This window comes from Nyctereutes procyonoides, unplaced genomic scaffold (assembly GCF_905146905.1).
Source record: "Nyctereutes procyonoides isolate TBG_1078 unplaced genomic scaffold, NYPRO_anot_genome, whole genome shotgun sequence".
Taxonomy (NCBI): Eukaryota; Metazoa; Chordata; class Mammalia; order Carnivora; family Canidae; genus Nyctereutes; species Nyctereutes procyonoides.
This window is the reverse complement of record NW_026575049.1, coordinates 24,611,817-24,627,500: the sequence shown is the minus strand read 5'-3', so window position 1 is coordinate 24,627,500 and position 15,684 is coordinate 24,611,817. Positions and strand designations below refer to the sequence as shown.

General features: G+C 52.1%; 1 protein-coding gene across 2 annotated transcripts in view; it reads right to left on the bottom strand.

Annotated features, from left to right (window-relative positions):
* Positions 1 to 7,547, bottom strand: part of POLR3H (RNA polymerase III subunit H) — a 13,495-nt gene extending 5,948 nt beyond the window's left edge. The window contains exons 1-3 of one of the 2 annotated variants that reach the window (XM_055327871.1): positions 7,499 to 7,547; positions 7,097 to 7,225; positions 3,694 to 3,790 (exon numbers count right to left, since the gene is read on the bottom strand). In XM_055327871.1, coding sequence (XP_055183846.1) covers positions 3,694 to 3,790; positions 7,097 to 7,207 — 208 coding nt within the window. In that variant the 5' untranslated portion in view covers positions 7,208 to 7,225; positions 7,499 to 7,547. The other variant, XM_055327870.1, reaches the window with a different exon arrangement.
* Between the last annotated feature and the right edge of the window lie 8,137 nt (positions 7,548 to 15,684).

Here is a 15,684-nt window from a genome sequence, read left to right as displayed (position 1 = left end):
AAGTTCCAGGGTGTTTCATGGGCAGACGGGAAGCCTGGAAAGCCAGAACGGGTGGGTCTGCAGGGTCAGCAAGAGGAAGACCTTGTCCCAGGAGAAGCAGGTCTGCCTGGGGACGTGGTGAGTTTGTGCTAAGGGCAGACACTGTCCCCCCTTACGTGCAGTAACCCGGAGAAAAATTCACAGACACAGAAAGTACAACGGTGAGGGTGCCTGGTGGCTCAAGGGTTGAGTATCTGCCTTTGGCTCAGACTGTGATCCCAAGATCCTGGGATCGAGTCCTGCATTGGGCCCCTCACAGGGAGCCTGCTTCCCCCTCTACCTGTGTCTCTGCCTCTCTGTGTGTGACTCTCATGAATAAATAAATAAAATCTGGGATGCCTGGGTGGCTCAGCGGTTGAGCACCTGCCCCTGGCTCAGGGCGTGATCCTGCAGTTTCAGGATTGAGTCCCACATCAGGCTCCCTGCCTGGAGACTGCTTCTCCCTCTGCCTACACCTCAGCCTTTCTCTCTGTGTCTTTCATGAATACATAAATAAAGTCTTTAAAAAATAAATAAATAAATAAATAAATAAATAAACAAACAAACAAACAAATAAATAAAATAAAATAAAATAAAATAAAATAAAATCTAAAAAAAAAAATACAATAGTGGACTCCAGGGCCCTGGAGAGGGGTGGAATGAAGGCAGAATGCTTAAGAGGGACAGAGTGTGAGTCTGGAAGGACTGAAAGGTTGGTGGTGATTCCACAACGATGCCTGTACACGATGCCACTGAGCTGTGCACTAAAAATAGTTAAAATGGTAAATTTTACGTTATACCTATCGTAGCACAACTTAGGGGAAAAAACAATGGAACAAAGCAAATGGCGGGCACGACACCAGTCCCAGCTCAGAGCAAGGCAGGGGTGGCAGGGCCAGTCAAGAGGGGCTCCCCTGGGGGAGGCCAGGTCTGGCCAGCCTCGGGAGCATGGGGCACATGGCACTGGCACCTGTTACAGTGACAAGAGATGAGGCTGAACGGGGCTCGGTGTTACAAGTCACAAAGGCGCACTTTGTGGAGACACTTGCTGAGACAAGTGATGCAATCTGGCCCTGGCGGGGAGGGGGGGGGGGGTTGGAAGTACAAGGCAATAAGCAAAAGAAGAGTCCTCAAGCCAAAAGTGGAGGCAGGTATGGAAAGGCCCTGCTCTGCACACCCTGGCCACAGCCCTGGGTGAGGCAGTGGAGGGGGTGGCGGCCGGAATGGGCCGGGGAGGAGGGTCAGCCTCGACACGTGGTGATCCCCACATGACACATGCTATGATCCCCACAACATAGCACCACCCCATGCGGTGCTCTGTGGCCCAGGCTGGGCTTCACAGCTGCACGTGGTGACCCCATTTTACAGATAAGGAACCCGAGACCGAGAGAGGCAAGTTACCTGCTCAAGGTCCACACGGGAGGGGGGGAGGAGGCGGCGGGGGGGGGGGGGGGAAGCAGAATTAAATCCAGGACCATGTGACCTGTCCTAATCCTCACACCCGTTCCCAAGGACACAGGGGGCCCAGGGTGAACTAGGGTTGGGGGACAGTGAAAATCTTACACCAAGTGGCAGAAACAACCAAATGAAAGAACAGAACTTCAATTTTAACTTTTCCCTCCCAGTTTTCCTTGAAGTTCCGGCACCTCTTACCACTCGTCTCCAGAACACCACCTAAAGGCAGAGACTGGGCTTGGCTGGAGTGCGTCCTTCTCTGTAAAGAGGGCCTGTGGTCTTATTTTCACATCACCATTTTATTTTTCTGCTAAATGCTCCGAGCGCGTGCCAATCCAGCCTGTTTCCTAGGGCTGCCCGCAGAGCTTGGCGATGTCTCCATGGACTCGAGTGTCGGGATTCCTGGACACAGACACCAGGCAGCCTCATGGCGCGTTCTGGAATGCTCCACATCTCTGTGCCCAGAGGCTGACCGAGACGGGGCTCCTCACACTTCCTCATGCGAGCAGCACCCAGCTCCTCATTCTAATGTGTGCGGGCTCACCTCCAGAGGTTGGGATTCACAGGCCTGAGCGCCAAGCTGATGGCCAGCTGCAGGCCTACACTCTGGTTAGTCCCGAACCACCTCAGGGGCCCCCTTGCCCTCTGCTTCTGATGTGGCTGGGTCCTGGGAGGAGAGGGAAGGATCCCCACTCCCTCCCTGAGAACTCTAGCCAAGGTGACACCCTCCCTACACGTCCAGGTCTTGTAACCAACCTTCCCTTCCAGGAGCACACCCCTTTGCTGTGACTGCAGCACCTCCTATCGAGGTGGAATCTATTTTTCCTTCCCTCACCACCAGCCTCAGCCAGGAGTCCTGCTCTGGCCAATGGGATTTAGGCAGAGGCTTGAAAAGCTGCTCCTACAGGGGCTCGGCTGCACCATGGTGCCTTGATCTCCGGGAAGGAAAGATGAGACCACGTGCAGCAGAGAGGAGCCACCCTCGTGCCCACCCCCGACCAACCAGTCTGCCAACCACCAGACACAGGAGGCCACCCTACCCCACCCAGCCCTGGACAGGCCAGCCCGGAAGAACTCATTTAGCAGATCCCAGAATCAGGAGAAATAGTTCAAATCAATGAGTCACTGAGCCCCACGTGCCAAGGTCCCATCCAAAGACCTTTGCACATATTGATTTATTATTCTCACAACATCCTGTGATATAAAATCTACTGTTAACTACATCTCACAGCAAGGAAACAGGCACGGAGTGGTTAGTCTCACAGCACGTAATCGGCAGAGCTGGGACTGGAATCCAGGGGCTACACGTACTCATTATGTCCCAGGGCCCCTTAAAGTCCCCTCCCTCCAACCTGCCTCCTCCCCAAGACAGATCCACTCCCCTCTGCTCTCCACACTTTTATTTTTTTTTTAAGATTTTATTTTTAAGTAATCCCTACACCCAACGTGGGTCTTGAACTCACAACCCTAAGATCAAGAGTCACACGCTGTACCAAATGAGCAAGCCAGGTGCCCCTGCTCCCCACTTTTAACCCAACACTGACCATGCCAGTGCCACCCGACACCTGTCTGGCCACCCCCCCAACCAGAACTGAGCAGCCTGAGGACCAGGAAGAGCAGAGCTCGGTAATAAGCGAGACCACAGGGGGCACAGACTCGGAGCCACAATCTCAGAGCCAGAGAGGCCTCCAGAATGGTCTTGTGCAGGGCCTCTGGGAGGCTCAGTTAGTTAAGTGATGGACTCTTAGCCCAGCTCAGGTCTTGATCTCAGGGTCATGAGATCAGTCTCTCACTCTCTCAAATAAACCAATAAATCCTTAAAAAAGAAAAAGAAAAGGCAGCCCAGCTGGCTCAGCGATTTGACGCCTGCCTTCGGCCCAGGGCGTGATCCTGGGGTCCCGGGATCAAGTCCCACATCAGGCTCCCTGCATGGCCTGCTTCTCCCTCTGCCTGTGTCTCTGCCTCTCTCTCTCTCTCTCTCTCTCTCTCTGTCTCTCATGAATAAATAAATAAAATCTTTAAAAAAAAAAAAAAAAGAAAAGAAAAAGAATCACCTTGTCCATCATTTCTTATAGACAAGGAAACTGAGGCCCAGACGGGAAGATTCTGTTCACTGTCACACAGTCCATTGCTGGCAGAGTCAGGACTAGGCCTCGGGTCTCCCAATCCCTAGACCAGGATTCCCACAACCAAAAATCCCAAGGAGGAAAAAGCACCTACCTTTGGTGTGCGATGCGCCATCCCCTGGGAACACATAGGCGTCCTCCAGCCTGGTGATGTCGAACAGACAGATGCAGAGCCCCACACTGTACACGACCTATGGGCATCGATGTACGTACATATATACGTACAAATGCACGGGCACACAGAGGACACAGAGGCCCAGCTCCCCAGCATTCTCTCCTGAGACCCTCACCACTCGGGGCAGCTAGAAACGAGTCGGGGCACCGTCTGAGGTATCCAAGGGTAAGGAGTCTCCAAAGGATGCGGCACTCTGGAAGGAGGAGGGCCTTTGTGACAAGACAGATCCAGGTTACAGCGCCAGTTCCACCACCCACTATGTGACCTCCAAGGTCACTTCTCTGAGCCTCAGTTTCCCCCATCTGCAAAAATGGACCAACCAGGCTGCAGGTGTGTTAAATAACAAGAAGTAATGGATGTGACACCCATGCCAGCATCTGGCTCACATGCTGGAAGTAGTAACAGTCAGTCAACACAGATCACTATTATTACCAGGAAGGATCACTGGCAGGGAAACCCTAAACCTACACTCACCAAAGTCTCCGGCTCTTGCTGGAGCTCATGGCTCAGTGAGTGTCAGAGTCCGGGCTAAACCCCACCTGCTGGGATCCCTGGGTGGCGCAGCGGTTTGGCGCCTGCCTTTGGCCCAGGGCGCGATCCTGGAGACCCGGGATCGAGTCCCACGTCGGGCTCCCGGTGCATGGAGCCTGCTTCTTCCTCTGCCTATGTCTCTGCCTCTCTCTCTCTCTCTCTCTCTCTCTCTCTCTCTCTCTCTCTCTGTGTGTGTGTGTGTGACTATCATAAATAAATACATAAATAAATTTAAAAAAATAAAAAATAAAAAAATAAACCCCACCTGCTCACAAAGTATCAGGCACACAGCTGTGGCCACAGGGACTGAGGGTGGCAGAGGGACACGTGCCCGAGGCTCTGAGACTAGACACAGGGCATCTCATACCCCATGCCCACCGTGCCCCAAATCACCAGCCTGCTTACCTGCCACCAGTGTCATCACCTCCCAATATAGACCCTGCAGGACTGTTCAAGGATTAGCAAGAAGCTAAGAAGAGAACTCCAAGTCTGGGCCGGACCTCACCACAATGAGCCACAGAGCCTGGCTGCCTTGCACAAGACCTGTGCCCTTGGGAGGCCTGGATGGCTCAGCGGTTGAGAATCTGCCTTTGGCTCAGAACGTGATCCCAGAGTTCTGGGATCGTGTCCCGCACTGGGTACTGCATGGAGCCTGCTTCTCCCTCTGCCTGTGTCTCCGCCTCTCTTTGTGTGTCTCTCATAATTAAATAAATAAAATCTTAAAAAAAAAAAAAAAAAAAAGATCTGTGCCCTTGGCCAGACCACAGACCTCTTCTGTGCAGCTTCCTCTCAAATGATTCCAATATAAAAGACTCGTCTGAACGGGTCCCTGAAGGACCCATACCCCAAAAGGCTACATTCCCTTCTTGGACTTTTAACAGCTCTTTTTTTTTTTTAAGATTTATTTATTTATGATAGACACAGAGAGAGAGGCAGAGACACAGGAGGAGGGAGAAGCAGGCTCCATGCCAGGAGCCCTACGTGGGACTCGATCCCGGGACTCCAGGATCGGCGCTAAACCGCTGAGCCACCCAGGGATCCCCCTTTTTTTTTAACAGCTCCTTTTTTTTTTTTTTTTTTTTTTTACCTTCTTGGACTTTTCACACCTTCTGTCACCACTATGCTCACACTTCATCCCTCCACTGACTCCCCCTACCTTCTACCTCACAATGTAACTGGAAGCCAATCACTAAGGACTTCATGGACTTCATGAGTTCTCTCCACCAACAGCTGCATACAACTCCCTTCCATGAACTCAGCCTCTATCTACAGAAGGGACTGGCCTCCTGTCTAAAGCCAGCCAACCTTCCTCTTGCTCCTTCTCAGCCTATCACCTCCTGCTATTCTACAGATGAAAATCAATACTGCCATGACATCCTGCAGGCCCCATGTGGCTTGGCTCCTGCCACCTTTCCAGCTTACTCTCCTCTCTTCCTCTCCAGGCCACACCAGTCCTCCTCCAGGTTATGATGGATGAAATATTCCCTCCTGCTGCAGGGCCTTTACACATGCAGTTTCCTTTGCCGGCCCAACTCTTCTCTCTGCACAGCCCTTTCCCACTCTCAAAAATGAACCCCCAGGGTACCTGGGTAGCTCTGTTGGTGAAGCATCTGCTTTGGGCTCAGGTCATGATCCCAGGGTCCTAGGACTGAGTCCCAAGTCAGGCTCCCTGCTCAGCAGAGAGTGCTTCTCCCTCCCCCTCTGCCCCCCACCGTGCTTGTGCTCTCTCTTTTTCTCTTTCAAATAAATAAAATCTTCATTTTTTTAAAAGATTTTATTTATTTATTCATGACACAGAGAGAGAGAGAGAGAGAAAGAGGCAGAGACACAGGCAGAGGGGGAAGCAAGCTCCCTGCAGGGAGCCCGATGTGGGACTGGATCCCAGGACTCCAGGATCACGCCCTGGGCTGAAGGCAGGCGCTAAACTGCTGAGCAGTTTAGTCAGGCATCCCAAAATCTTCATTTTTTAAAAAAGATATATTTATTGGGACACCTGAGTGGCTCAATGGTTGAGCGTCTCAACCATTGGCTAAGGGCATGATCCCAGACTCCTGGGATTGAGTCCCACATCGGGTTCCTTGCATGGAGCCTGCTTCTCCTCCCTCTGCCTGTGTCTCTGCCTCTCTTTCTGTGTCTATCATGAATAAATAAATAAAATCTTTAAAAAAAAAAGATATTTAACAGAGAAAAGGACATGTGAGCTCCTTGCATGGAGCCTGCTTCTCCCTCTGCCTGGGTCTCTGCCTCTGTGTCTCTCATGAATCAATAAATAAAACCTTAAAAAAAAAAAAGAATAAATCTCCTGATGGTTAACTCTATTTATTTGCGAGACAGAGACAGCCCGAGAGAGCATGAGCAGGGAGGAGAGGGAGAAGCAGACACCTAACTGAGCAGGGAGCTGAATGTGGGGCTCAATCCCAAGACCCTGCGATCAGGAGCTGAAGGCCCATGCTTCAGGGACAGAACCACCCAGGGGCCCCTTAATGATGGTTAACTCTAAACCACTGTCCATCTTCACGGACACAGTGTGTGACAGCCATTATTATTTCCATTTTACAAATGGAAACTGAGGCCCAGAGCGGGTAATCCAACAGGGTGCAATCTGGCATTTCCCCAGTTTCTGTTTTGACTCTAACATCCCACGTGCAGGTGAAGTAACTGAGCTCGGAGAGGTTAAGCTACTTGTCCAAGGCCAGGGTTTGGCGTGACCGGGGAGGCCTGCAGCGGGCAGGAGGGCAGCGCTGGGCCTCCCGTGCCAGGGCCTGTCAGCGACCCCGTGGGCCCCCGGTACCTTGTTGGCCAACTTTTTGTTCAGCTCCTCGGCAATGGAGTCGTTGAGCTTCCTCTCAAACTGCCACGGGGGGATCCGCACGGTGTCCACCATCTCCACCAGGACGAACATCGCGCCTGCGCCGGGGCCCTGGGGGCGGGAGGCTCAGTCACGCGCCGTGTGGGGCGGCGGGCATTCCCGAACCCCCTCGGGCCCGTCCCCACCGCTGAGCGCCCCCCACGCACACACCCAGGCCCGCGGAGGGGCTGCGCGGTGCGGCGCCGGGTACCGCGTGCGGGGCGTGCGCAGCCTCTGCAAACTGAGGAAACTGAGGCTCAGCAGGAGACGCCCTCGCTCCAGCGAGAGAGCGCGAGCACCCGCCGCACGACCCGGTCCCGCCACGCGCCACGCGCCGCCACGCACCGCGCTCCCACGCGCAGCCGACTTCGGGCGAGATTCCGAATCCCGTCGCTTCCGGAGAACAGACCAATAAGAAGCCTCTGCCCGCCCCCCAACGCGACGCGACGCGACGCGACGTAGGGCGGGGCCTCCCCGTGGGCCCCCGCGGAGCCGGCCGCCCTTCGACCGCGCTTCCTGGTTGCTAGGCAACGTGGGCGCGATCCCGACCTCACCTGCCCCGTGGGGCTGTCGCTCTTCCTCCGGGTCCCGGGCGGGGCGGGGCGCGGCGCCCGGCCAGAGGGATCCTCTCAAAAGCCGGCACAGTTTGCTTAGACCCCTTCAGGACTCTGGAAGCGGGAGATTTATCTGGAAAGGAGCAGGCGGGACCTTTCTGGGGTGATAGGAATGTTCCCTATCTTCTTCTAGAGGGGTGGGTTACACAGGTGGGGGCCTGGCAGTCAGTAGGGCATGCAGCTCTCGTTAACAGGGTTGTGAGTTCAAGCCCTACATTGGGCATAGAGGTTACTTAAAAATAAAATCTTAAAAAAAAAACGCATCAAACTTGACAGTTAAGATCGTTGCACTTAAGTAGGCAGATTACATCTCAATTGAAAAATGATCATTGGGGATCCCTGTGTGGCTCAGTGGTGGCTTGGCGGTTTAGCGCCTGCCTTGGGCCGGCCGAGGGCGTGATCCTGGGCTCTGCGGATCGAGTCCCGCATGGGGCTCCCTGCCTGTACGCCTGCTTCTCCTGCCTGTGTCTCTGCCTCTATTTCTCTCTGTGTTTCTCATGAATATATAAATAAATAATCTTTAAAAAAAGAAAGAAAAGAAAAGTGATCATGAATTGGGACCAAAAAACAACCCCAGTACCTTCCCACTAAATTAATAATAAAGTCTGAAACTTTGAAGCACCTGGCTGGCTCAGTCCATGGAGTGTGGGATGATCTCCAGGTTGTGGATTCGAGCCACACTTTGGGCGTAGAAATTACTTAAATAAATTGAGGCTCCTGGGTGGCTCAGTCAGTTAAGCATCTGACTTCAGCTCAGGTTATGATCTCAGGGTCCTGGGAAAGAGCTTCGTGTTGGGCTCCCTGCTCAACACGAGCAGTGTGAAGTCGGCTTCTCCCTCTCCTTCTCCCCCACCCCTCCTCCCTGCTCGTGTGCTCTCTCTAATAACAAATAAATATCTTTTTTTAAGATTTTATTTATTTATTCATGAGAGATACACAGAGAGAGGCAGAGACACAGACAGAGGACAAGCAGGCTCCATGCAGGGGGCCCAATGCAGGACTCCATTCCAGGACTTGGGGATCACGACCTGAGCTGAAGGCAAACGCTCAACCACTGAGTCACTCAGGTGCCCCAATAAATAAATATCTTAATAATAAATAAATCCAGGGATCCCTGGGTGGCTCAGCGGTTTGGCGCCTGCCTTTGGCCCAGGGCCCGGTCCTGGAATCCGGGATCGAGTGCCGCTCATCGGGCTCCCTGCATGGAGCCTGCTTCTCCCTCTGCCTGTGTCTCTGCCTCTCTGTGTGTGTGTGTCTATCATGAATAAATAAATAAATCTTTAAAAAATAATAATAAATAAGTCCAAAACCTTTATGGTAGCTCGCAAGGCCCTGAAAGATCTTGCCTCTACCCACACCACCCATACCCTTACTCACAGCCTCATTTTGTTCTCTCTCCTTGCCATTCCTCACTCATCTTCATATGATAAGTAACATGGGCTTGGGCTAAGACAATTTAGTAGCTTGTCCAAGGTCACGGGGCTGCTAAGTATTAGCAGCGCGCTCCTCTAAGCCTCTACAGTGCCTCCAAAAGTTGGTGGGCTGTGGAAATGTACTGTAGTGTATTTAAACCAAATAAAAATTTGAGAACTTAAAAAAAGCCTTGAGAGGCATTCAGAAATGCATGGTGCTTCACTTTGCAGATTTTACACGTGTAGAGATATCTATGTAAGGCTGGCTGCAGTGATACTTAATTTGGCCTTCTTTGCATCCATATTTTTATTTTTAGGTCTGTCTGCCTCTCCTAGGATTTGAGCTACTTGAAGACAGGGGGAAATGCTACTTCAGCTCTTTATTCCCATGATGCCCTAATATCATTTCTAGGAGGCATTCAGGAAAAGTATTTAGGAGATGATATTAAGTCCTCAATCTCTCAAACCTCCCTCTTCCTTGCATTCCCACTGCTGCTGCCCTGATTCAGGCCATCCCATTGCTCCCCTGGAGTTTAGCCACACACCCCAGCTCCTGGCCTCAGTGTCTCCTGTGACTTCCACACTCTCACAAGAACCTTCCCTTCATGAATATCCTCTGCCCAACAGAAAGGTCTGGATTGAACTCAGCCCTTCTCTCCAGTCTTACCTCTCTTCTGTTCTCCAAACACTGGGACGGAGCAAGTTCTTTTAGTCTTGCCTCAAACGCTTCTTTACCAGGAAAACTCCTACTCATCCCTCAGAACCCAAACACATTACCTATCTCTTTCATTCACTCAACATACTGTGTGTCCAGCTTTGGAGATCCAGTGGGGAAGAAGAACTGGGCCCTGGGTCCAGCTTCAGCTCAGAAGGGTTGCAGGGAAGAGGGAGAGAGAGATGGAATTTGATTGTCTCAGGGAATTAAAAAAGTACTTCAGCTGATTTATAGGGAGATAAGAACCAGTGAGTTTGGGGACCTCAACAGGGTCTGGATCACAAGGACCTTCTCAATATAATATTCATTAACTTTCAATCCTCACAACAGCTCTATAGTAGGGACTATCATTATCATTATCTGATTTATCTCATTCTCATTTATTCTCATTTATCTCATCCTCTCCTTTTGCCTCATCTAAAGCAGAGAGAGGTTAAGTAGGTCGTTCAAGGTCACACAGGTAATGAGTCGCAGAGCTGGGATTCAGGCTCCAGAGCCCATGATCCTAACCACTGGGTTGTGCCAAGATGTTAGCCCAAAGACAGCAAAGGGAAGCCTTAGATGGTTAGAACAGGGAAATGACCCAGTGACACATTCGCAGGATGGGCAGTGGGTGGGAAAGGGCTGGGGTGGAAACAAGAGGACCAGTGAGGAAGTTCTTGGGTGGCTCCTCTAAGAGATGGCCTGAGTAAGACTGGTAGCCATGGACAGCGAAGTTGGGCAGAGTCCAGAGGTCCCTGGGGGGTGGTCTCAGTGATAGGGTGGGTGACCTAGGGCCGGAAGTAGGAGGAGCCAGGGCAGGAGGGCTTGCTTCAGGCTGGGTGGTGGCCTGGGTGGCTGGCTGGGTGGTGGGCCTTTCATTCAGATGGGAAATTGGAGGAGGGCCAGACTGAGGGGATGGGGCCAGCCATTGCAAAGCTAGTGCTTTGAGTTCCCAGGCTTCTTGTATGGTATTCAGCTCACACGATTGCAACAGTGATTTGTTGGCACGTTTGGTTTCCTCATTAGGAAAAACAGGGACCGGGCTTCTTTATTAATTCTCTGCGTTGTTCCATGGAATATTTGAGGTAGCTTACAAAAACACACAAAAGACAGTTTGTAAGCTTCTCGACCGGCGGCGAAGGACTCCTCTGTCATGGTCCCTCCACATCCTCCGCGCCTAGCCCTGTGTCTGGCACACGGTCAGGGCTTGTAAATATGTATTATTTGAATGAACAAAAGGAGAGCAAAATAATTGCTAAGTGTAGGAGTGAGGGAGGAACAGGGTTGGAAGCTAATCCAGGAGGAGGAGGAGAGTCCAGTGAGTGGTTAAGGGCAGGGAGTTCCCACGCCACAGCCACCGCAGAGAAGCCCATGAACCTCTCAGCGCCTCAGCTATCTCTCTGTAAATAGAGATAATAATAGAACAGATCTCTGATGATTGCCCATTATGGGCGACTGGATAAAAAATATATATGGTGTATCATAGAACAGAATAATGTGAAGCCATAAAAAAAAAAAGGATGAGAATGTTCTTTGTGTATTGATATGGAATGATATTCAGGATACATTAAGTATAAAAATGCAAGGCACAGCACAGTGTGTATGGGATGTTACCACTGTGGGAAAAGGGGGAAAATAATATTGTGTGTGTGTGTGCGTGTGCATGCGTGCATGCTCTAGAAGGGCTGACAAGCATCTGATGACATGGATGGACTGCAGGGTGAGGCACTGAATGGCTGAGGGCGTGGGAGAGGGAAAGGAGGGAGATTTGTACCAAACGCCCTCTGGAATCTTTGATAATTAGGATCATGAGAATATATTACCTATTCAAAATTTAAATTTAAATTATAAAAATCAATTAAGATTTTTTACATCTTAAAAACACCCCCCTCTCTCAGCCCTCCAGCGAGTGCCCCAATTTCTGCTCCCTTTACCGTCAAAACTTGAAGGTGCTATGGGCGCCTGCGGTCTCCAAGTGCCCTCTTCTTGTCCTCTCTTCCACCTGTTGCATTGAGGTTCTGGCTCCACCACGCAACCCACGCTTTCTGCAGGTCACCGACGACCTCCGTGTTGCCAAATGCAGCACTCATGCTCAGTGCTCAGCAGCAGCTGGCCCTTCTGCATTCTTTCCTCACCCCTTCTACCTGGCTCCCAGGGGCCCCCACCCTCCCCACCCCTCCAGGGCCTTCCTCCCATCTCTAGATGTTGGCGGGCCCAGGCCCACTTTGTGCCATCCCCATGCTCCCTGGTGATCTCATGTGGCCTCGGGCTGTGACCAGCATCCTGCCACCAAGGCTGCCTTGTGGCCATCTCCCCAGATTCCTGTGTCCTCCTGCCTGTTCTGAGGCTCTGTTCAGCAACTCAAGTTTAATCTGGGCCAGAGCGGAACTCCTGGTGGTGAGTCACCTGTCAACCTGCTCCTGCCACCATCTTCCCATCTTAGAGAATGACTTCCTCTGGTCTCGGGCTGCTCAGGCCCAAACCTGGAGATTATGCTTGCCTCTGCACCTGTGAACGCAAACTGATGCAACTCCTGATCTTGGGGTTGTGAGTTCGAGTCCCATGTTGGGTGCAGAGATTACTTAAAAATAAACTCTTAGGGATCCCTGGGTGGCGCAGCGGTTTGGCGCTTGCCTTTGGCCCAGGGCGCGATCCTGGAGACCCGGGATCGAATCCCACGTCGGGCTCCCGGTGCATGGAGCCTGCTTCTCCCTCTGCCTCTGTCTCTGCCTCTATCTCTCTGTGACTATCATAAATAAATAAAAATTTAAAAAAAAAAAATAAATAAACTCTTAAAAAAGAAAAGTCCTTCCATGGAGGCCACTGGGAATAGTAATTCTGGAAGAGACCTGAAACAGAGCCTCTTGATAACTTGCCTTCTGTTCTGGATTGAGCCAAAAGTAAAGTCCAGAAAGTCAACAGGTATTGGTTGGGGGCCACTGTGCATGAAGCCCCACTCTGGGGGCTTGTGCTCTAGAGAGGGGCCTCAGTGGGAAACAAGGAACAAATGTGGAAGATCATGCCAGGCATTGCTATGGAGAAAGGTCACATGAATAATGTGACAGTGAGTGACTAGCACTGCTACTCTAGCTAGGGCAGTCAAGGCCACCTCACTCAGAAAGTATGGACAGAGATGATCCTAAATGTTGAGAAGGCTCAGGGTTTTCAGGAATGGGTGTGTGAGGGAGGCCTGACTCACAGCCCATCCCAGCCCTGGGTTGAGGGGAGGTCAGCATGGCTGCTCCAGCCCAGGGTCTCAGGGGGAGGTGCAGAGGGGCAGCTGGGAGCAGGGACCCCTTACCCCATGACAGAGAGTGGTTCCTAATGACTTGAGGGGATTTAAGCAGCTATAGTACAAGGAAACCCTCACCCACAGGCCAGAGGGTAGTCTCCAGCCCTGGGGCCAGGGCCAGGGGACTCCTCCATCTTCTTCAGTCTCCTGCCTGCTTTGATCTTTACCCTGAACGAGGCTGTGAGGCTGCCAGGGATACTGTTTGGAGGCGGGAGCATGCATGCCTTCCTGTCTCATTTCAGATGAGGAGCAGGCCTCTTGCCAGGCCCCCCATACCCTACACAACGTGACTCCTGTCCTCCTCTTACTTCCTCATCCAGCCACATCACTGACGTTTTGAACATTCAGCCTCCTTTCCTGCCTCTGGGAGTTCACCCATGCTGTTCCATCTTTGGGAAATGTTCTTCCCCTGCTTTTTACAAGACTGGCTCCTTCTCACCCATTGGGATCAGCTTACAAGGGCGCCTTCTCAAAGTGGCCTCTCAGTCCTCAGCAGGTGGACTCAGCCCTGCCAGTCTCCATCCCACCCTGCTTGCTTGTCATCTTCATAACTTGTGGTTATACATTTATTTGTTTGCATACTTGGTACTATGTCTCTTCCGAGATAAGACATGAGCTTTATAAACTCAAGGTGTGCATCTGTCTTGTTCACGGCTGTGTTCCAGCCTGGACCATCTGGCACATGGTAAGGAGTCAATAAATATCTGTCAAATGTTTGAAGGAATGAACAAATGATGTGGTCAAAGCTGCAGAAAAGGATCTTCTCTGGCCGAAGGGGAGTAGCCAGACTGGAGAAGATGACTGGGGGACAGAAGAGAGGAAGAAAGGAAGAGAGGCCAGGAAGAGGAAGAGAGGATGGAAGCACCAGTCGGATCCATAGGGCAAAATCACTGGAACAGGCTGGAGGGAAGTCCCATGGACAAGGAGATGGGCATCCAGGGAACTGAAAAGACATTTCTTTCCTTTTAAAAAAAAAAAAGATTTTATTTATTTATTCATGAGACACACACACAGAAAGAGAGAGAGGCAGAGACATAGGCAGAGGGAGAAGCAGGCTCCCTGAGGGAGGGATCCCAGGACCCTGGGATCACGCTCTGAGCCAAAGGCAGATGCTCAACTACTGAGCCACCCAGGCACCCTGAAAAGACATTTCAAAGGGAGTGTGGTGTAGCAGAAAGACTGAGAGTGGAATAAAGCCGGAAGTCCTGAGTTTTAATCCCAGCTCCATTACCCGCTGAGTGACGCTCGGCAAATGTCTTAGCCTCTCTGTGCCCGAGCTTCTACATCTGTCCAGAGGCACCGACGTCTTAAGGATGTATGTATCTTAAAGCATGGTATGGATTCAAGGCCAGGTAGGCCCAGGCCCGGCCCCCATTAGTGGCTTGACAGTCGGCAACAGGGTGGGAATCATGATTCAGGTGGCATTGGCGGGACTCAGGGGCTACTCTGCTCCTTCCCACCTCTTCAGTGTCTCTGAGGTGAGGAAGGCTTTCGAGGAGATGAGCTTTTGAATTCTCAGCTTTTCACAAAAATAGCCTCGGCGGCAGAACCCCTGGTTTGCAGCAGACAATTTCTTTGTTACTCAGCTGCTGGTGGGTGGGTGGGTGGTGCCACGGGCTGCTCATTTCCTGAATGAACAGCTGTGCCCTCTCCTCCTTGTGGAGAATAATCATAACACTACTTCAAACCTTCATTCAGGCTCTCGGGCTGCCCGGCGGGGGGGGCCCCCCCCTGCACTCGGTTCCCAGCGGTGGGTGGGGCCTCTGAGAAAAGCTGGGCGCCAGGTGAAGGGCAGGCCCGAGGCCCTGGCCTTGGCCTTGTCCGGGGCAGACCAGGACTTGGCTTCTCACAGGTGGCCTTCCGGGCCTGCTTCCCAGCCTCCAGCCTTATATCCTACCTCTCCCGTCCATCCCTCAGGTACGCCAAAGCCCACGTCCACCTGCGGACCTTCCGGCCCATCATCCCCTCTTCCCACAGTGCCTCTGGATCCCGGCAGGTCCGGCTCCTTCTTGTCACGTGGGGCTCAGCTCTCAAACATCACCACCTCAGAGAAGCCCTCCCTGGCTACTCCCCTCTGTTGGCCCATTGGCTTCTAACCTGTAGCTCAGCCACCAAGGGCCCTAGGCCAAAGCTCTGGCAACTCAGGAGCCATGGGGCAAAGAGCCAGCCTTGGCATTGACGTTCCGACCTGACTCCTAACTCTGGTTCTGATGGGCTACTGGGGCCAGGGGTCTTATGGCTCAGGAGAGAGGAGATAAGATTTCCCAGAAGAAAGCATGGAAGCCGTTCCTTCCAGAAGGGACGGTAGTGGGTGGTGGGCAGGGGAGATCACTGGGGATCGCTTTTCCTGGTGCATGAGAACCACGGGGCCGGAGCCCGGGGCTCCAACCCCTGATCTGTCACTGTCACTTCTGAGCTGGGTGATTCAGTGAGGTAGCCAATCTCTCCAGCCCATTGTCATCCAGGTAAACCTCACAGAGTCATTATAAGCAGCAGGCGAGGAAGCCTGGGTGGCT